Genomic DNA, 22,931 nt, shown 5'->3' on the forward strand with positions numbered 1-22,931 from the left:
AAGCATGCTAAAGGTTTCCAAGTAAACAAAAACAAATTGTTAGTCAATATATTTTCAACACTTTGGAGATACACTCATTCCCTGTCAAGCTCAGAGTTAGATTACTATCTTGCGTGTATGGTAAATCTGCTTTGAAGCTCTAAAGCTAGGAGCCAGTCAGCTTAATTAGTACAAATACTGGAAACGGGGGAAAACAGCAAGCCTTGCTCTGTGCAACAACAAAATCTGCCTACCTGCTCTAAAACAATAAAACATGAGCGTCGTATAACTTTGCTATATGACAATTTGCTTAATTCATACATTCATACAAAATGACATTTCCTGACAATTCTTTTTACATTTGCATTCCTATGAGGTTGCTGAGCAAAATAGACTCCACAAAGTGTCTGCATTGCCAAGTAAATGCAAGAAATACGCAGCGTTCATGTCTTGTAGCTTAAATCACAATTGCAAACAGCTGAGTTGGATAAAACATTCACGCCAGCCTCTCTCTGACTTGTTGATTCCAAGTTGTAGATATCTGGAATGTTTGATGACGACACTGATGGTAGTGGCCTCTTTATGAAAAGAAGATGTGTTAAGATCATAATCCGATAACACTAATACAATCCATGCAGCAATATGTTATATGAGTCTTTTATCTGCCCTCATATGGAAATGACCTGATACTAATAACGGAACACAAATGTGACTAATTGATGCTATTTATTTGATGTACGTGGTTATAATTATAGCTAAGCTAAATGGCTGCTGACTCCATGCTACCAATGTATCGTGTATATATAACGAGTGGAGTCGATTCTGTCCTTTTAAGTTTAATGACAGCAAACAAACATTTCCCAAAAACTACTCCTTGAAGTGCTCGTCTCCGAGACCAACCGAAAGTGGATATTGTAGTTAGTTCTAGGGGAAACCGTCGCCTAATAAAACAACTGCTCTTGCTATTTAAATATTAACTCGACAAAATAACTGGAAGCAAAAACAGAAGTCGGTATGACATTTTTTTGTAATTTCTATTTAGCCTACCTACAGTAGAATCATGAGAGAATAAGTGGGCTCATGTTTGTTGGTACTGCAGGTAGTTTTCCCCCCAACAGCTAGTTTGCTTAGCCAGATGGTACAACAGCTAATCTCGGGAGCTCCTTTCTGTGTTTCTGTTGGACTAAAAGAAAAGTGTTTGAAAAGATCTTGTGTAAAATTGAAATCTATTTGGAAAGCTGTAGCGGCCTCGCACTGTCCGCAAGCTGTTTTGCTGCACTCGTGTTTTCTGATCAGCAAGAGCAAAATTCGCCCTATTAGTCAGAAAAGCCATAATTTAATTGAAAAACACAGGATGTTTCCTTTCAATGTGCAAGCCCCTTTATCAAACAATCCTTCTATGTACACAAAATACTTGAAATGAACAGACTGCTTTGTTTTGATGCTGCTGAAATCTCTGAGGAAACCTCTCAGGAATTACACAACGCACAGAAAATGTTTAAGTTTTGCCACAAGTGATGCAGAGTCGACACGGTGGATTATTTTGGCTCTCCAGAACAGCCAGCTCAGCTGCAAAAGGCTGCAGATGAAGAATTTCTCCCATGAGAGGAAGAACTGAAGAGAAAAAAAAAAAAAAAAAAAAAAAAAAAAGCCAGAAAGTGAAGGCTATAATGACTGTGTCTTAATTTGGCCAAGAAAATCAAAGTTTTCTTCTCTGTCGATTGGTAGGATGATCCCTGACCCTGTGGGCGCACATCAAAGAAAACCAGCACGGAAAGAGGGAGCATCATTACATTACTAATACATATAATCCTCTAAATGCAAAGGGTCAGTGCTTAATATAAATCACGACAGGAATAGTTCCGCTGAAAAGACGTTGCTAGATATAATGTCTTCTTTTGTTTGGTCCATGGACACATCACTTGGATTAAAGAAAAAGTATAATTCGACACCTTGTATAGTCTACTGAGAAACATATTTTTCATAAAGATACAAATAACTGTCACTGAGGCTAAACATATGAAAAAGAAATGTTTGACTTGGAAGATGAAAAAAACATATATGCTCCCGAGAGAGTGCTACTTTGACAGAATTAGTTCATTGCGTGTTCAATGTCTAACACACTGTTGCATCTCTTCAGGGGAGTTGATGAAACACATAGAAAGAGGTGAGTTAAAGCAACGCTCCCGAGTGCAGCAGGGTTACAGTTTCACAGGTTTGATCTACCCTGAGTGATGCTTAACTCCCCTTAAAGCCCATATTTTACCCCAGCACTTAAACCCCAGCTGGATTTTCCACTCAGGGAAATGTCTCAAGAAAAAGTCAGGTGCCTCCCTGAGGGTAGGGATAGAGAGGAAAAAAGAGAGGAGGAGGATGTGGATTTGTCTCCATCACATCACATGTTTGTGTCTCTGTTCTAGTTTGCTGAGGCAGACTCTCCCCCATTTCATCCTCCGAATCTGAAGCTGAGTCCAGGACTGTTACTGTTATTGTTACTGTTACGTTAAGGAGACAGGGTGTCAGGAGAAGCTGCAACTGGAACACGGATTACATGACTAATGAGCCAGAGACTACAACAATGACTAGGAAAAAGAGATCAGGGCCTTGAGATGATAATGAAGAGACAACTCTGATAAGAGACACAGACTTTATCTTAATGCAGAGGCAGAGTCTCGCATCGTCACACTGCCACTTCCATTGGTCACAAGTCCAGTGTTTCCATGTCTCTAAACAAACCCACTTGCGGCAAAAAGAATGGAGCGGTAACTGAGGTTGCATTTATGTAGATGAGATTCCCCAGTGCAGTTTTGGTACTCGTTTTGGCATAAAATTGTGCTTCTGTGTTTGATTCCAACACATGGATTTATTGTGGCTTTTGTTGATGCACGCAAAAATCCTTTCATGCATGTTTTGTATAGCCTCTTTCATTTTAACATATGTTTCTCATCTAGTGCACATTTCATTGAACATTAAAATGCAATTTTTTTTTTTTCATGCAATTAAAGCAGATTCTGTGCTGGCTTAGATTAATGGATGATTTTTTATCAGTCATGTCTTCAGGACACATCCTGAGCTCCAGCTACCAATGTTCTTCCTCCAGGAGCCCTTTTTCCAGACTGTGTACTCTGCACCAGGACTGGACTTGCATCATTTAAAAAAATGTGTTGATCACACCCATATGTGCCTGCATTTGTGTCCAGTTTGAGGAAAATTCAGCTGACATTTGCATACAGGATTACTCTCAACAGACCTCTACAATTTGCCAAACAAGGGTCAAATGACAAGGGTAGCTGAGCTAGCAAATTTAGAACAAAGCTAATCTGCTGGCATGAGACAACCATTGCTATTGCAGCTATTACAATGTTCTGTAATAAATTGCGCAGTCTGCAGATTGAGTGACTTTGTTTCATTAGTATCTATCAAAAACAAAAAAAAGGTTACAATGGACATATTTTAGTACAAATTATCGAATGATGAATATGTTTTTCTGTGAATTTAATACAATGACGAGCTTTGACCTCTTTGTGATCTGTCATTTCCCCAGACAAACGTTTTGAACAGAGCCAGTGGATCGGCATACACTGTACATACTGTACTGGTCGATGGGGAAAAGCCTTTGTTGGCTTTTATACAGCTGTTTTCGAAGATTTACCAGGAAAGTCAATGAAAAAAAAAACTACATTCCTTGGCAATAACCCCCTGCTATCTCTGGAACACTGACCACTTTGATTGACTTCAGCGTGATGACCTTGCCCCATTCCCTTCCACCAGCATTCCGGTCAACGTGAGCAGAAAACAGGAGCACTGATAAGAGATGCGGAGATGGGGAGATCTTGATGACAGACAGTTTCCTGCCCCTCATCTTCGATGAGGCCATTGTGCCCTGCACATTCTATGGGGATACACGCTACAAGAGGGGGTCAATACTGATAGCGTAAGGCAAACAAAAACGTTCTTTGTGCTTCGCTGTTTCTCGGACTTTTTTTCTTGCTGCGTACATATTCAATTTCCTGCACGGCAGGAGAGGGCCTCCTTATCTTAGACTGTTTATACCTGCAAATCGGCTGGTGGCCTTTTGTTTGCAGGTGACCCACCCTGAGGTGACATTTAATTCCAAGACAAAAAAAATGTGTGGTTCATGCTCTATGGCCCAGAGTCTCAGCCTGAGGAGATTACTAATACAGTGAATGCAACAGAGCCGCATTCATGGCCTGTAGTGAGAGCTAGCCGGCAGACACAGAGATACAGAGACCCAACACACATCATTACACTGATGCACATCCTATATCTCCATTAGCCATGCAAAAGCAAGTGAAATAGAAACCAGTGGTAGCCAAACCACAGTGGGACCAGTTTCATCTTATATTTAGACATCAGTCCCTCTGCATCTGACTTCAGAGGACACGTATGAAAATTTGAGTCACAAAAAGCACATTTACCGAATCCATCATAATTTCTTTTATTGATTGCTATCCTTTCCCCACTGTCAACATCAGTTTTAACACCAGCACTTACTTTGTAAATCACAAACAGCAGCAACAAAAATGTGACACCTGAGCTGTTATGACAATTCTGATATGGAACGAGGAGGACAGGTAGAGACAAATGCATCATTCTGGAACAATTTTCACAAAGAGTAAATATAATTGTAGCCTCCCTCTCTTTTTCTTTTTCTAACAGCGATCAGCTTTTTGTTCAAATGGCCATTGTGTTCTTTTACACACATTATGTGTTTACATAATCTAGCTCTCCTTAACAAATGAATGCTTAAAATATGTCATGATTAAAGAAAAAAACAGTTGAAGTGGCAGAGCTAAAAAAAAATAAAAAATAAATGTTGCAGGTATTCAGAGAAGCAACATGCTTTGATTGCCTTGACACAATGTCCCTTTGGTGTTAAATGTAAAATGCCAGCTTTTGTTTTTGCATTTTTGTTTAGCTCCTGTGCTTTTTGTTCAAATTAATTACTTGTGACATGCCTCCAAGCTATTTAAAAGTATTGGGAACATTGAACCACACTGAAATCCGACAGGTTCTTGTTGCCGCTGTAAATACTTTTTGTCTCTCTGTTCCAAACCTGATTTACTGTACATTGTTGGCACACACCTCCACACACACAAGAAAAGCAAGAACAAAAAAAAACAACCTCTGCAGCTTTCTATATTGTAGACTTGATTTTATTTGAAACCCTTCTGCTTCCTTTCAAGATCAAAAGAATTACTTTGTTATGGCAGCTGAACCCTCCTGTGAAGCAACGACTTACACCGAGCTAATCCAAAAGTTTAGATTCTGAGGCAAACTACTTTGTGGTTGTAAGCCGGACTCATCTATTATTTGAATTAGGCTGCTTGGAGGGATTAAAAAAAAAAAAAACATGTGCAGACAGCATTTAAGAAAGGAAAGAGTGGGGTAGGCATCTGGTCAAATGTTTATACAACTTGTTACCATAAGGGGTGTAAATTGAATAGCTCTGAGATGCTGCGAGCGAGTGAGATTTAAGGCATGCTTACCAAATGAAATCAAACTGTCAGAAACCTGTAGCTTCTAGCCCATTAAATTAAGGGTTTGTTCATCAGCCGGCCGTATAACAGCGACTTTTACAATCATGTCTAAACACACTATAAAACACATGCCTCGCTCCTGAAGGAACGGAGACTTGCTCTCACATACGCATATTGGATGGAAACATTTCTTGCTGCTTTACCAAAAAACGCACTCAGGAAATCATTGTTGCAATAAATCTAGGATGACCCCATCAAGGGTGATATTGTATTTCATTTCCTCTGAGTGAAATCCTGATCCTAGAGATTCATGTGACTCTGGCTCATTTAAATTTCATGTTCTCTTATGATTCAAAACTTTCCAGGCCCTCAGTTATTATTAAAACAGTATACTGTATCGCAATGTTACATAGACATATATCTAGTGCACTGCACAGACACTGAGAAACTGCACACAGCAGGCAGGGATTGTGGCAAAATGCTGAAAAACTGCATTAGTAAATTAGAAAAAAAAAAATTTGAAAAAACTGAGAAACGTGACAATTTATCTGTCTCTGCATGGCTCCCAGTATGCAGGAAAGTCCATTCAATGCAGATGATGAACCCCTGCCTTATTTTGAAATGCTTCCAGTAGGGCAGAATTTTTATTCAAGACTGATATATCTGATTTTTTTTTTTCTTCCTCTGTGCTTGTTCTCACCACACAGATTGACCAGTCATCTGTGAATCTCCCATGGTTTAGCTGATAATTCATGATCGCCCTACCATGGACCCACAGCATTCAATATGAATTATAAAATGGCAAGCCAAGCATATCAATGGATGACAGACTGGATGTCTATGGCCCGGGGCCAGAGAGGAGTTAGAGCACAATAGCTTCCCCCATTCAGTCAACCCCAGGACTGGAAATACCAGTGTGGCACGAGGGAGGATCTTCCATCAGCACAATGTATGGCACTACTTGAGACAAATATTGTGCTGAGACGTAATGTTAACCTTTACAACCTTTTGGGGAGAAACACAAGCATGCTGGTATGTTTGACCAAGGAATATTTCACAATCATAAAAAAATCTCCTTTAGAGAGAAGGGAACAGTGTGTTATGCAGAGCAGCAGGGGCTCCAAGCCAACAGAAATACTGTTCTTTTCAGGAATCGAGCGCTCCATTTTGCATTTTGCTTACACATGATTCTTGTGTCTGCTGACTTGATTATTAAAAAACCCATATGAATGTCTGCAATTAACACACTCTGGCCATGCTGCAACAATTTCTAGGACCTAAACAAACACTGCCTCTTTACTCTGAGATAGATATGACAACAGATATGAAACAGCTCTCAAACAAAAAACACTTCATGTTTTACATTTCCCTTCTGTGCAATATCCAGATATGAACGCTAAGGTGCCTGCTCTCCTTTTGGCATTCAAACACAGCAGCTAACTAAAAGTGTTGACACTGACTGCATGACATAATACCCCCCTAAATCTATATTTGTTTACTTTAAAGACTCAGATAACCACTCCCATTCAGTCACAGCAGGTATGTGCCCATGCATTTGCCCCGCCTTCGTGGCTGCTCCCTTTGAATCTGGTCGTCTTCTTTTATATCTGTAGACTGGGCGGTCTGAGACTTCTAAAACAAATCTGATACCTGCATGACCTACTTTACTCGAGCAGGAGTGTAATTTTATAGATCTGTTATATAATGTAACAAAGATGTGGAGAAAATAAAGTGCAAACAATGATAGCAAAGAAGAGCATAGAATGAATTCAGAAACATGTCAGTGTTTTCTTTGCTCCTTTATACAACATTTTAAACATTAAAAAGATTTTTTTCAAATTTAAATTACTTATAATCAAATCAATCAAATGGAATTTTTTTGTATTCACATTGGCTATAATTACCTCTGTACAGTGGCTTTCATTGTCAATAGGAGAGTCTGCCATTCCAGCACATGATTCAAATTGCTTTCCCACACACAAAGGATTTGCAGGAAATGATGCATGCATGCATGTAATCCAGCATTACTGTTTTTAATTTTATCTCCTCACCTCCTCATCTGAAGAACGAAAGTCCAAGATTGCCTCTCCTTTTAGGTCTGTTTTTGGTTCCTGCCTACTCCTCTGAGAATTATCTGGCTCTTTAGCTGCTAAATGCTCCACTATGTTCACCAACTAACTGCTAACTGTGCCTGTTTACTGTTTGGAGCTGAACAAGTGAATTTATCAGGGTTTCTTCACTGGAAACAGCTGCCTGCTGCAAATTAAGATGACTCTACGAGAGCAGTGAGAGGGAACCCAAAACAGTAAAGTTGTGGCCGAAGCTAAACAATGACTTGCAACTTGCTATAAAAGCTCTGTAAAGCAGAGCAGAGCTGTAGATTCACATGGTAATTCTCTATATTTATCATGAGCAAACACCTTAAACACGTCATCTGATACATTGATATCGTAAAAATATAGTTTATAGCCCCTTTAAAGGATAACTTTAACCGAGAGTCACTTTATAGAAAATACTGAAATCCTCTGAGGATGACAATGTGCATTTCCAACTATATCCCTGCTAGCTTTCAATTCCATTCGATTTTGCACAAGGTTTGTCAAAACAAAAGCCCAACTGGTGTTCATTCTTCCCACTGGCCGGGAAAGTCAATACCAGGAGAGAAAGAAATAACTTTCTTCTCGGTTATGTCGATGAGCATTTCAAAGCGTGAGGAATGTTTTAGGTGAAAATCATAACCTGATTATACACTCTCCCGGTGAGGGACAGGAGGCAATTATCAAGTAGAGTTTTCGTTGCAGGGACTCCGATGGAAACATAGATCATAAGCGATGGGATGCAGGCCCTCAGGGCTGGACAGGCTGAAGGTGAGTGGCATGTGGATAGAATCAGATATTGTTTTCAGATGGGCCCACATGCGCACGCGCACGCACACACACACACACACACCACACACACACACACACACACACACACACACACACACACACACACACACGCACACGCACACTCCTCTATTGACGGATGGGCAAATATGCATTCTTAGGCTTGAGAGCCCTCACATCAACTGAAACCCAAAACCTGCACTTTCTGCATACCAAAGCAGTATTCCTCTTTAAGATATTCAACAGCACTATTCAACTCAGTTTCTAAGCCAGGCCAAATCAGAGGGCTATTCTTCAAGTACCTCAGTAGGACTCTCTTCCATATTATCTAAAATTGCTAATCTACAAAAAAATGCATCTGTGCTTGAAACACTGCTGGGGAAGCCTGCTCCATAGCAGCCTGCCTTTGTTAATAAATTGTACTCCACAGCAAGACCTGAAACTAAAATTGGAAGAGAAATCTATCACAGAACAAAACAGCAAGAGAGAGAAAAAAGGCAAAATGCAAATTGAAAAGGAAGCCCCCAAAATAATATGCTTCAACATCAATCTGTAATCAATGCTTGGCACACAAGCATGTGATTTTGGGTTACTTTGTTTCCTGGTACAATGGGACTGAAAGGGGAAAAAAATTTAATGATCATCATTAGGCAGACATACCAACATCAGTGGTTTTGATGGGCATGTAACTGACGGGAGTGTTTTGTGACAATACTTGTAATTATAGCCAAATGTCCTAATCAAAAGTGAGGGAAGCAACCACAAAAAAAAAGAGTCCTCAGATGTCATCGCAGACAATTAAAAACACTGACACATTGTTTCCCAGTTCGACACTGCAGAATCAAGAGCCCTGCCTTTGATGGCTACAGGTATACTGGCTGCTCAGAACAATCCTGTTAAGGCGCGAATAAAAAATGCATATATCCTCTGCGGCTCCAGCACCTCAAAGTACACTCAAATAATCTATTATGAAGCTCATCGTGAAGAAAAGGTGAAGCTATGAGCCTTTAGGGGAAGGACTGTGACATACCATTTGAGTGTTGCTCTGAAAGTGAAGAAATGTGTCACTCAAGGTGTTCATGGGTTGCGAGGAGTATTCAGTGAGTTCAGCACGAAGTGTTTGAAACACCTCTTTCAAACTTCAAGGGTAAAACCAAAGAAGAAGAACTCGGCATCCTTGCTTCATAACAGCTCTTCACTTCTCTAGTGTGGCCACAACAATGTGTGCTAATAAATTCAACGCATTTAAAAGCTGAATAATAAGTGGCTTCTTGAAAGGTTGGCTCGAATCACATTAACGCTACTTTTTGCTGTGCAACTCCATGGTAACTCACCTTGTGAACAGTGAACGCAAACGAGAAGAAGCAAGAGGCAGTGAAACACTGGACACTTCAACAGAGCAGAGGCCATTGTGTCGCTGTATGCAAATGATGCAGGAGCCTGTTGGTGATAATAGTGGTTCAACGTATTGCAGCTGGAGAGATGAAAGCTGGAACGATGTCAACGATCAGTAGTTCTCGGAGAAGTGTCACCAGTCATCTTTTCATCTGGAACAAAAAAAAAGAAGAGGGTAAACAGTGTAAAATTGGAGGAAATGGATTATTGTCATCATCATCATTTTGGCTTTGCTGGATTAATTGGTGTAATTTTTAAATCTGCATTCATGTGCGAGTTGCTTATGAAACATAGTCAAACAAATACCTGAACAACATGAAAAGAAAATCCCTGACTGTGTTCTGATTGAGTAAACAAATGCTTTGTTAGGAACGCGAGTTTTACGGGAATTTTGAGACTTTGTTCTCAAGTGTTTATGAGGCCACCGACATGAAAACAAAGGAGATAGCGTGCCTGGTGCTGAGCACTCATTTAGCACTTGGCGGCGTGTTACAACTGAATGTTTACACTGCCTTATTCTCCCACTTTTCCCTGTTCCACCTTCCCCATTTACTCTTGGATCCCGGCGGGAGAAAGCCTGTCGCTCCGGCAACACGTTCACACAGGACGCCATTAGAGACACGGCTGCTTTGTGAGCTACTTTTGTGTCCCTCCTTATCAAGGGGTGGCAAAAACAATCCTTTGTCTGCAAAAGCAGCAAAAGGTTAGCGCCTAAGACAGACTAACACACCAGACAGATAAGCTGCTTACCAAAGTCAAGCACTGAGAAGGGATGTGTTGTGTCACATGTGAAATGCCACAAACACACACACACACACACACACACACACATATATGCATTCCTGCACAAACATATAGTCAAGGACACACACATTCCTTCTGATGTGGACACACATGCAGAGAGAAAGCATCCATACTCCCACTCAAGCATGCGCACACACACACACACACACACACACAGATAATGCATCTTGTTTATTCCCTTGTGGTTGCCATCCAGCATCTCCCCGGTGCACACACAGACGGATCCACACACACAGGTTCGGTCACTTAGTAGCCGTCGCTATGCAGGGGAGAGTGAATGTTTCCTGTTTCTGACTGCTGCTCCTTCAGAGCCACCCGTCAACCGCCCTGATTATTTTATAATGAACCTAAATTTGAGCAGCACAGCAGTCAGCTCTGATCGCTCTCTGGGCCTGACTAATGCGCCTGGATATTTTTGGCAACATGAAAACCCACAAAACATGGAAAGCTTTCACATTAGCATACTGAGCAATAATTTAAGTCACTATTAGATTCATTCTATACATGACCGATGGCTGCTGGGGGGATAACGCTTGAATCAGAGCCCACTGGATCTCCACCTCGCCTGTTGAAGCCTGAGAGTATTTATTTTCATTTGAGGTCACTCTGGCCGAACAGCGGTGCAGCACGGGCCGTGCCAGGGAAACACACATATAGCTAACTTATAATTTATCAGTTAAACTTGGGTGGCTTCATTGGAATTGTGGTTTTATTTGTCTTCCAGTTGTTTATCTGCCAGTGGCACCGAACCAGATCAGATAAGAACAAACTGGAGGGGACTTGCGCTGCATGGGAAGCCTCATACCATGTCTACTGAGGCTGCTCATAATCTTCCAACAAGACTGCCACAAGTTCAATACTGGGCAGAGCACGTGACGTCTTCCGCAGCCATTTATCATCACCAAATATGAGGCCCTAGGGCCACGGGGGAGGCGTAATGGTGGTTGACAGGAGGAGATTGGAAACTCTTTGGGGGGACATCCCCTGCCCTTCTGGCCTGCTGGGCCTGCTGAGCCACTCAGCCCCTCCAGACACCAGGGGGCGAGAGCCTGCCAGGCGTCGTGGATGAAGTCTTGCCCTCACCACCCCGGGGTTCTTTCTCCTGATCAGCCGTCACCCTGCTGAGTAACATCTCCTTTCTCCCTTAAGCTGATGCAGGACACAGCCATGCTCATCTTCCTAAAAACGCTGTTTTGTTTGGTGGGATTTTAGCAGTGAATCGGTCTGGACTTGAGATAAAAGGATTAGGCGATTAACATTTGAGATGCTTTACACAAGTACTGACAGACGTATCATAATTTCACATCAGGGAACGGGGGGGGTGAAGATTGGTGGGGGGGGCTAAGATGTTCTCAAGCAGAAAATGATTTTAAGAGGTAAGTGAGGCATCGTTAACCCCTCAGAGATTGTGCTGAGGAATTATCTACACCGAACCCCCCCTGAAGCCTCGGGATTGAGGTTACTTGTTACTTGGCCAGCGATTTGTGCATAATGATCATCATGTTCCACTGAGGCAGAAAAAAAAGGTGCACACAGTTATGACTAACTGTCACCACCTACACTAAATCTAATGAGCTCAAACCTTTAATACACACCAGAATATAACTGACTAAAAAGTTATTCATTTTCATCTGCGTTTGAGCGTCTCTTTCTAGAAAAAAATTCAAGGCTATATATTCCCTCAGGTTTTCTCTCTCTATTAACAGTATATCTTTCTGGAAACGAGACAAAAACTCCACCAATAAAATGAAAAATGATACGCAAACATTCACGACATCTGTTTTACTTTTGTCTCCTATGCATACACTGTGGAAACCCAAGAAGAGAAATCTATCATCAGTTAAGATAATGGAGAAAATCACAGTCCACAGCAAATTTTTCACATTAGCCTGATAGAAATAATAAGCAAGCATTTAAAAAAGGACGGCATGCAATTAAAATGTAATTAAAATAAATGGATAGAAGGAGACAGCCCACATGTCTTAACATGAAATGCAAGACTGTGTGCAACAGCCGGCTGAATGAATGTGAGGCTCCTGTGACAAAGCTTGTGTCTGCCTCACTCAAGCTGGAGAGGCGTCCAGTGAAAGAGAGAGTGAGAGAAGGGGGGAGTTTGAGAGTTTCTAAGCCGGGAGGGACTAAATGGATGGGAGAGGGGGAGCAGAGAAGGAGAAGAATGGAAGGGGGAGAAAGAAAGGGGCGGTGGGGTCACCGCAGAGGATTGACAGCCTGTGAGTATGGCCTGACCTCCTGGGTTCGCCTCCAAGTTTTCTCCACAGGCTTAGAGAAGACAAAAATAAAGCCCAGGAATGTTAATTTATTTTCAATTGTCAATATGGAGAAGAGAGAGATAAAGAGCGCATACATACATATCAAGTGAGACTGGAACAAAACTAATGCGCAAGTCCAAGTGTAAGCTGAAAACCTACAAGTGAAATAGAGATGTGGCTCTGTAGAGCTGGATCTTGCCAACACAATGATTTGTCTTCCACTCTTTGAATAACTACTAATTTGGAGAACTTTATGCCCCGCCCCCATGCCCTACATTCAGGACAAAAAAAGACACACATGTGAGAGGGGAATTTCAAACATCAGAAAATGGTTGATGGGGTAGAAGTGGGAGAGGGGAACTACAGGAACTAAGAAAACACAGCCTCCAGACACTTTTTTTCTGTCCTTGGTGCACCCTGATGTTCCCAAGAAACTCTTTTGTCATGACAGTCCTGTCAGGGCTGCGCTTTCAGGCCCTGCAGGGACATGATGTCATTTCCTTGGCTCCACCAGTGATGTTGCCATCAACTGCCAGAAACAGAGATGCGCCGGCACCGAGCGCCGTCTGCCGAGTGTGCTTTATCAACACTTAGCTGATAAGATAGACTACTATTAGGATTAACAGCCTGTTAACTGTGGTTCACAGTTCCACACACTGAAATAATAAAACCAAATCTCAAGAAGAGGTCTAAACTAGAATCTAATTCTTTCTTAGATTAATTGATTACAGGACTGACAGGAAATGAAGTCATTCTGTGAGCAAATACACCAAAACCTTACTAGTTCCAGATTTTCAAATATGGATATTTGCTGGTTTTCATTGTCTTTTATGACTCCTGCTTGAAAAAAACTCAAGATATTTAAAGATGTAAACTTGGACTTCTTAAGTTTAAGAGCAGTTTAACACCATACCTAAATGTGTTCATGGTTTTATGACAAAAAACAGAGTTGAATCAGTAAATCAATTAATCAATAGTCAATAATTCTTATTATCTTTTGAGGTAATAAGAATACTTAGTTTAAACTGCACTGGTTAAAGAATGTTAAATGTGACCGCTTGCTTGTTTTCTTTTCTAAATAATGTGTTTGAAACTTTGACTGTTGGTTGGACAAAACAGGGAATTTGTCAATTTGAACTTGGACTTTGAAAAATTTGAGGCATTTTCACCTATAAAAAGAAAGGTATAGAAATGAAAAGTTATGTGGCTCTGCTCCATTTTGCACATTAAAAGGTTGGTGTTTGAATATTTTGGGGAAAATGTTCTCTCTTTTTAGGAAAACACAATCTTTGGATGAGGTTCTGTGAGCCAGCATGCGCTACTTATCCCATCATATTTACTTCCTGATTCAGTGCCTATAAATAATTAATATGTCAACAGGTATTTTTTTTAAGATGTTGGTAGATCACAGAAATTTTAACAACATTTAGGTGTGGGTCAAAATGTGTTCCTGTAACATTCAAATATGCAAAACTGTAATTCAAGGCAGCTGCAGCTTTTATGTCTTGTTTTCTCTTCGGGATAAATGGCTCTAGATTACAAGGAGACTTTAGAGAAAAAGCATGCTTTTAAGTTGAAATGTTCAGCTGCTCAAAAAGCCCAAACAGAAAACCCCCTGAAAGGTGCAATGCTTCACTATTTTATTGAGGGCGTACAACAGTTGGTGTGTTCAGCAGCTCTTGGCCAAAAGATTGAGGCGGGAGATAAGATAGAGTGCCAGCGGGCAAATGGACATAGTGAAACAGAGAGGGGTGAGCAAAGAAGCTTAGTAAAGTGAAGAGAACAAAGACGAACCATGCTGAACAACCAGGTTAGTGTCACGCGAAATGAAGAAAGGACGGTGTGTAGTCTTTAAAAAGAGCCGTGCAGGGGGGAACAGACACTTGGAAAAAGGGTAAAAGTGGATGCGTCTGTTGGTGTTGGTAGTTGAAATCATCTGTCAACGGAATAATGAAACCGACCTTAAATAATTAATGGAACTCAGTCTGTTTCTGTCAAAGGCAAAAAATAACAACAACTAAAATGTTCCTCATGATTGATTCATCGGTCAAATATCTGTACAATCCACAGATTAGTAGTCTATAAATACCACAAAACCATAAAATAACACCTTCCAGAGTTCAAGTAGACATCTTTAAAGAGCCCTTTTGTTCTGATCAACAAAAACACAAAGATATTGAATTTACAGTGATATGAAACAGAAGTGGCAGCAAGTGAGTTGGAGCAGGATGCACAGGAGGAGTCAGGACTTCTACATGTCCTGAATAGACTTAAGAGCATTTCTGTGTTTCAATATCGAGTGCAAACCATTTTATTTTTGATGAATGATTTCAGGGCATCAAAAAGTAACAGAAAATTGTGTTTTGCTCTCGTCTGCCTGCATATTGCATGGTTTGTTTGGGTGGTTTGGGGGACTGTGTGTTCACACAATCACAACGTGATTTTTTTTTGGGGGGGGGATTTGCTTTGAAATGGTTATTATGGGACAGTGTGTGTGTGTGTCATATTTCATGTTGGTGTAGGAGAAGCTACAAAGAGCTCGTGTTTGGCCTTTTTGTTTGAGTGTGGCTGTTTTGACTTGGATATTTTTGAACATTGTATTAAATGAAAACATATTTAAAAAAAAAAAGAACTAAAGGTAAAAAAAGGAAACAAGGACAAAATGACTCAAATGTCAGTTTCATTCACTAATGTTCAGGCTACTCTGAGCCCGTTAGCTGTTTCTCCTTGGCACGTCAATGAACAGACTGACCTCAGAGCAGTTGGTTAAGCAGTAGGGTCACCAGAGAGGAGCAGAGAGCAGCTTGACTCTGACATGGAAAAGAGAGGTTTCTCCTTTAAATCAGTCTCTTCATAAATTTACTGAAAGCCTCAATTCTCACCTCCTCCTCGCATAATTCTCGCACTCCCCTGCATTCTCTTTATCCACAAACACACCCACACATGCACCACTACTCACCTCCAGCTCACTCCAATGTTTAACTGCATTTTTACAAGGGAAACCATGATTGGCTTGGCAATGCCAGCCCCACCTGAACTCACTGAACACGAGCCACACACACACACACACACACACACACACACACACACACAACAGATTAATTCACTTTCAACACATTTCCAGTGGGTGATATGTTGATCTTCACACCTTACGGGGAAAAAAAATGCACTGACACGATGTTAAATTTGTACACACTATAGTCCCATTCACACTTGCTTAGTTTGGAGGAGAATGTATGTAAAGTAACTACTAATACATAACATCTGTGATGTTAATGAACAACATGCAGGCGAGGAGAAATCTGTGTAATCAGTCTCCAGCATTACAGAGCTCCATTTATGTGCTGCCATCGCACCAAAACTGTGTCATAACAATCAAACATAATTTCCACAATTGACAGCAACGTGCTTAAACAATGACAGAAGAGAAAAGGAGAATAAATGTTGCATCTGGACCGGAGTGATCTCACTTTTAGGGTAAAAGCCAGAAAAGCCTGCAGAGTCCTTCTTCCCCCAAAGGAAATGACACATTATTTACAAACTATTCATTTAGGGTTGTCATTTCGGATGGCACTAGCTGAGGTTTTATCGGAGGTTATTTCTGCTGGGCACGGGAGGTCCCAGATTTGGCCGAGCGCTAAAATCCACACAAGTTACTGACATGGCAAGATTCAGATGGGGCTAAAATTTCCAGACAAGCTCCATTTTAGATTACATTTCTCCACCTCCCCACTGTTAACACTAATCCCATCCAAATGGGACATCTGACAATGTGGTATAATGACGAAGTGGCACGCTTGTAGCAAAAAGTGAAGAGCAGTTTCATGCAAAATACATGCAAATTTAACAAACACCAATAATGCTTGAGGGGAGCAAGGAGTAGATGCTGTAACTGAAAAAACGAATTTGAAATGACAGCAAGGGCGTAGTTTGGGTTTCAGGATTGAGGGGTCACGTGAAATCAATGGTGCTTTCCAGGATTTTTATATTTACACAAATAAAAAACACTGCCGTATTTTAAAATTGGTTGTTTGTAGTTCTCTATAAATCCCAGCATTATTAATTCATGAATAACTCAAGGAAATTTTGTGGGCCAAGTGATTGATCAATTAAAAAAAATAATGTGCTGATCAATTAATAATGAAAATAATCATCAGTTGCAGCCCCCATGTAATATTTATGGTAAACAGATATAGACTTTTATTAGTATTACTATTTGCACCTTCCCTTGACTTTGGTCAATTCTAGTATATTTAAGGAAAATAATGACTGTAAAAGAAAAAATGTATTGTAAACTGGCCAGAGGGGATGGCAATATTTTTTCCAGCCTCAAGTAGTACCTTCAGTACTTGAGGTGCAACGTCCACTAATTAGAAAGTAGTTGAGTTGACTGAGAGCAAAAATTATAAAAAAGGAAGGAGTTAGGATTTTGAGAAGCATAACAGAAATTACACCATTGATTTTATGTCTCCTTGTCATCTAGCTAAGTTACACTAGTTAAATATTTTGTTTAATTAATACTGAACACAGACCATTTCTAAAGTTGTTCCCATTCTTTAAATAAACCTCATGTAACATCGACTAGTAGTGCAATCACTCCCTTCTTGTATTTTAGCTATACAGTTGGTATATTGTTTCCATGTAGTAAGACTTTATTTTATTCACAGGATCATAACTGTTAATCAGATAATCTACATCAGTAAAACAAGCTGCTGCTTCTCTCCTGACATCCTGGTTTACACTTTGCGCTCACTGCATGTTCGTACAGATTTTTGAAGCTATTTAAAGTTATATGCATGCTTTCAGCATGGGAACAATTTAATGCAGTCACTGCTTTGTCACAATGACAAATTCATGGCTCACTTCACGTACACAGATACATCCATCCTCCTGGTTTCATCATGTTCCAGAAGTGGATTCACTGTCATGTTTGTCCATTTCTAGCGCATTTTCGCCTAAAATTCTGTCTGCTTCACGTGAACTTTTGGGGTCTGTGAGTGTGGACACTGTGTGGTCTCCATTAATTCAGTGTTTCAGTGACTCAAATGTATTAATCCACCTTAATTCTGGTCTGTAATGTGTCTTCATAGGAACATTGAATTTTTGCCTCAGTGTTGAAACACGTCATTATCAGATTTTGTTAAATAAAGTTGAAGCAAACGTTTAGTATGTGCAATTTTAAAATAGACATGTCACAGTCACAAAGGTACAAATAATTTAACAATTGAGCTAAAATCAGTATCACAATATTGACAATAATATTTTTCTGCTGTCAGTATAAACTGCAGCAGATACTTCATCCTCTAAAATGACCACAAAGTTAAATTAGCTCTTCTTTCAACAAACACTGAACATTATAACCTTTATGAAGGTGACATTTATAGCAGGGTCAATGTAGTTAACTACATTCATGGCAAATAACTGGCAACTCAGTGTGAAAAAGGTCAAATGAGATGTAAAATAATGAAACAAGGAGTCGGTAGGCAGAAAACTCAGCAGCATCAATTTTAATAATGGATTAAACGCTCATTTTATGTCACTGTAAACTGTCATCTTTGGGTTTTATAAAGTTGGTCAAACAAAACAGCGGAAACACAAAGATCTCACCATGCATGCCATTTTCCTCTATTTTGTATCATTAACAGTTAAATCATGAATCAAGAAAATAAAAGCAAATTAAAGAATGATGAAAATAATTGTTAGCTGCAGCCCTGAAATATTTTTTTAAGCTCTAAAATTTCAGATGAAAATTAAAACGCCGTTCAGCTCTTTGTTATTTTAATTAGAAGTTGCTTGATGTAATTAATTTGGGCAACTCAAGATTGTCAACCGATTATATTGCTATCCTGTAATATTAATCTGACTGATTTTTCAGTTTTATTTTATTTTATATAACTCAAATACTACATGGAAAAGAAAATAAGACGAGTTAAATAATTGAAACACCTTTCAAGGTGTGTATTGAAGACTGTAAAAGAAAATCAGTGAGAGCTGCAGTGAATGAAGACATAAACATCTGCTGATATGAAAAGATATCAAGATTCTAGTAAGAGCAATAAGATTAGGGTATCTACAAGCCCTCAATTGTGTAATTTTTTTGACAAAAGCAGAGTCTCACGGTGTGTGAGAGCTAAAGAAAGTGGAAACTGACTCCACACTCTTCTCTGCAGGACTTTCCATGATGTTAAAGGAACTTTAGATGTGGTGACAGGGGAAACCATACCGGGAATTTGATTTAATTCATATAACCACTGCAACACGGGGTGCAGCTACAGTAGTCCTGTAAAACGGCCTCATACACCTTGGCCATTACACCACTGTGTGGAGTAATCGTCAGTCCTAATGAGTCCCACGAGAAGACTGCCAATACTATTAGGGACCCACCACCATGTTTAACAGTCGACAGCAGACACCCACTGGCTTTCTCTGCAGGTAAACCCATCAGAATCCAAGAGAAACGTTTAATGCCATTTTATTTTTTCATAGTCCCGGTGCGAGGTAACTAACTGCATGTTTATGATTCAGCCTTGGATAAAAGTGTTTTCTAAAAGAACATCACGATCGTTAATGCCTGCTTTGTAACCGCAATGGTGTTTAGCTGAGGATGTTTTTCTGAGGTATCAGTTCAAATATAATGTGATTCATATATATACGTTATGGAGGTTACAGCTTTAATGCATTTGCCAGATATGCGTGTAGATTTCTGTGTATCTGTGTCACTGAGCTTTGATTCAAATCCACTTTCCACTGGTACTGAGCCTCAGTGCTTTTTTGTTACCATCCAAAATCTATCCAGAGCACCGGTTATTAAAAGTTTGAATCAAATACTCGCTCAGATTCATCGATTTTTCTTTCAATCGGGTCGATTTTAGGATTAGGGCCAGCAGAGTAGGCTCTAAACACAACAATGACATATTATCACCAAGTTGTTTCAGCCAATCCGTTAGCAAACAACTGCCTAATTACACACCCAGCAGTTAAAGATCAGTATTATCATTAATTTGGAGTCGCAGTTCTGGTCAGGAGATATTCTCCTCTAGCTCTGCTGCGGTCTCCAAAACTCCTGAGGGAAATATACAGCTCTTAAGATGCTAAATGCTCCAATATTAACTAGTCGCTAAATTTGACTGTGTGCTGTTTGGCGATAGGCAGGTGGTGGCAGTTGGTTTTATAACTCTTTTTTGGGCTGAAAACAATTGTCTGCTGCAGCTTTAAATTACGCTGCGAGAGCAGTGCGAGTGGACTAAAACAGTAAAGTTGCAGGCCCAGAATCCAAAGTAAACACCTAGAAGAGGCTCAACGCTCTGCAGAGTTTAATGGAAGTGAAGATTTGGGTTTTTGTCTGCACATTGCATGTATTTATCTGCTGTAATGGGACATTTGTAAGTATTGCAAGTTTAAATCATAATTTAGCTATTTTGCCACCTGTATTTCTTATTTGTTTGGCTTTCTTGAATTAAAAAAAAGGTTTATATTCCTTAAAATATCAAAAAAGAGTATTGGTATCACAAATGAGTTATTATAATTTCACTACCATAACAAAAATTTAAAAAAAATACCTGGCACAATGATCAACTAATGTTGGAAGGAATTTAAATATTTTTTTTGTTTTGGTGGCCAACATATGGTAATTTAGGTAATGACTGTTCAGATCTGTAACTAAACTCTGTATCTTAAATTGGTGTTAATTTGTGGAAATTAGTTGCTTGGAAGTTGAGAAGCTGAACCATAACTGGTGACTTAAGTCCCAGAGACGCAACTGAAATTCAGTTGAATTTTAGTTTAAAACCAAAAGAGCAAGAGAGACAACTGGATAATGATTGATGATATGTTAGTTTTTTTTAATCTAATGTCAGGGTGTGTGTCCTGTTTTAAACACAGTCGATCAGTGTTGTGAGAAAGCAGGACAATAATATTAAGTTCATAGACGTGCTGCATGTCCCAGAGGGACAGTTTTGATTATTCTGTCTCAAAATTTGTATTTTAATTCAATTTGTCTAGAAAATGTATTTAAAATGCTTAATAATCCTGAACTGTTGTGGTCTGTTCAGATCTAATAGCATCTATTAAAGGCTGATTAGTCTGAATCACAGCACTGATTCGAGAAATATTTTTGTAGGGATACAGTATTTCACCCACCCTTCAATAAAAAATCAACTTAATATCTTTTAGCCATATTGCCCAGACACACCATTTGGCTGTACCGAGTTACAAATTAGCCACGGATTTAATATGCACATACACACTGTAGGCCTGGACGTTTTTTTTGTTTTGTTTTGTTTGTTTTTCTCAGTATTGGTTTCTATTAATTTGTCCACACACTCTGCTTTTGGAAACCAAGACACAGGCATCAATCTACAGCATTTCCAGTGGGAAATGGAATGGGTTGAACTTGTTTTTCTTGTTTCTTTGTACATAATTGCTTTCTTGTGCTTTTCCGGTCTTGGCTGAGACTGTCTCAGTGTCTCGGGGTTATTATTTAAGAGTAACTATCCCTTATTTGGCTGCAAATGACATCGCGTTTTCATTTTGAAAGATGGACCACTGCAGGTTGGCAGGTGAGCCAAAAATATCTCTTCCTTCAGAGCAGTTACACTGAAAAACAGCTTTTCATCAAGGTTGCAATGTGACCTTCAACACATCAGAATAGACAAAAAATACGGCATAATTGCACAGTACAGCATCGAAACAACTGGATAAGACCTGCATTTTACATTTTCTGATTGAGATTAGATTCCACTCAGAATGAGCCCTTCACAAAATTTAACAAGCACCTCTGGCCAGATTTCATGCCTAAATGCAACAAATCTGAGACATTTGACTGTTTCAGGGTCAAAGTAGCCTAAGTAATGTTTTTGGCTGAACATCATCTCCATATAGATGTTGAAACCAACATGTAGCTTAAAGGACAAAACCGCTGAATTTCTGTATGCTAAATTATACGCTCTACCAGTATTTCCACGAGTTTGTTCTGCTTGCTCCATTGTAATGCAAACACAAGGGCCATACGAGTGCAGAGAGAATGAATTGGAACAATGATGAAAGTGCGTAGTATAAGAATCAGGACAGCTGTCAGGGTGTGCGGGTGTACAATTAGCAGGGAATGACTGATTTTATTAAAATGCAGCTACATTTGCAACAGACACAGACGTAGATGAGCAATCTGTGTGCAGCACGTTATAAAGTTTCTCATTCAGGGTCAAAGTAGCTGCTCAAACCTCAGTTTCACTAGAAAAACACATTCGACTCGAGGCTGTGTGGTTTTCCTCCAAGAAATGTGCATAAATTCTATTGATGCTGTTTTGGACCGAGTTTATATAACCACAATAACTTATCTTTAAAGGACATATCTGCTTCCCTTTTAACGACAGGCAAACAATCCACATGGACTCTAAATTATAATCTGGCCAGTTAAGTGTTGTTTCAATGACTAAATTTTAATTTAATTATCGATTTATATGTTGTCCATTTAACCAATTATTTGATTAAATTTTGTTTTCTATAAAACAACAGAATATATCGAAAACTGCTTGTCCTAAAATTCCAGAGCCGATTGAGACCTTGTTTGTTTGTTTGAACTAACCATCCAAAATCTGAATCTATGGAAGCGAAAAGCAGAAAATCCATAGCTGCAGTTAGATTAATTTTGTTTTGATTAGCTAATTGTTTCAGCTCAATTTTATTTTTCCACATAAACTCCAAAACCTAATCGGTCACTCCCCTGACATCTTCACATGACTGTCTGAGCATCCCGTGTTAATAATAGTACCAAACTTGAACATATGTGACAAAATGCAGCCAGAGTGCAGCGTATCCTCCCATATAAACCAACACATATAAGCAACAATGCACAGCCACCATACCATATCTCAATGCTTCAAAAACACAGAAGGCTTCTGTAGATGCAATGCTTTTCTCTGCTGCCAAGTTTCCCTTGTGCTGTAGCTTAGTCCAACAGTAGAGTAGAGGATGCATGCTTCTTTTATTTTATTTTCAGCCCCCTGCCTCCTTTCTTTTTTTCCTCCTCCAGTACATCATTCCTTTGGGTGTTTGTGCGGTGTCCCTTAGTTACCGGATAAGAGACCAGCAGCTCAGAG

At 39.7% G+C, this 22,931-nt stretch overlaps 1 protein-coding gene across 11 annotated transcripts in view; it reads right to left on the reverse strand.

Annotated features, from left to right (window-relative positions):
* LOC138203013 (adhesion G protein-coupled receptor L2-like) overlaps positions 1-22,931 on the reverse strand; it is an 83,619-nt gene that overhangs the window by 53,391 nt on the left and 7,297 nt on the right. For all 11 annotated transcript variants that reach the window (XM_069157492.1, XM_069157491.1, XM_069157485.1 and 8 more), the window contains exon 2: positions 9,700-9,912. In XM_069157492.1, the coding sequence (XP_069013593.1) occupies positions 9,700-9,775 (76 nt within the window). In that variant the 5' untranslated portion in view covers positions 9,776-9,912. The remainder of the gene's footprint in view (positions 1-9,699; positions 9,913-22,931) is intronic.

This window comes from Embiotoca jacksoni, unplaced genomic scaffold (genome assembly GCF_022577435.1).
Source record: "Embiotoca jacksoni isolate LCO1_2020_lvr unplaced genomic scaffold, fEmbJac1.0.p SCAF_22, whole genome shotgun sequence".
NCBI classification, from domain to species: Eukaryota; Metazoa; Chordata; class Actinopteri; family Embiotocidae; genus Embiotoca; species Embiotoca jacksoni.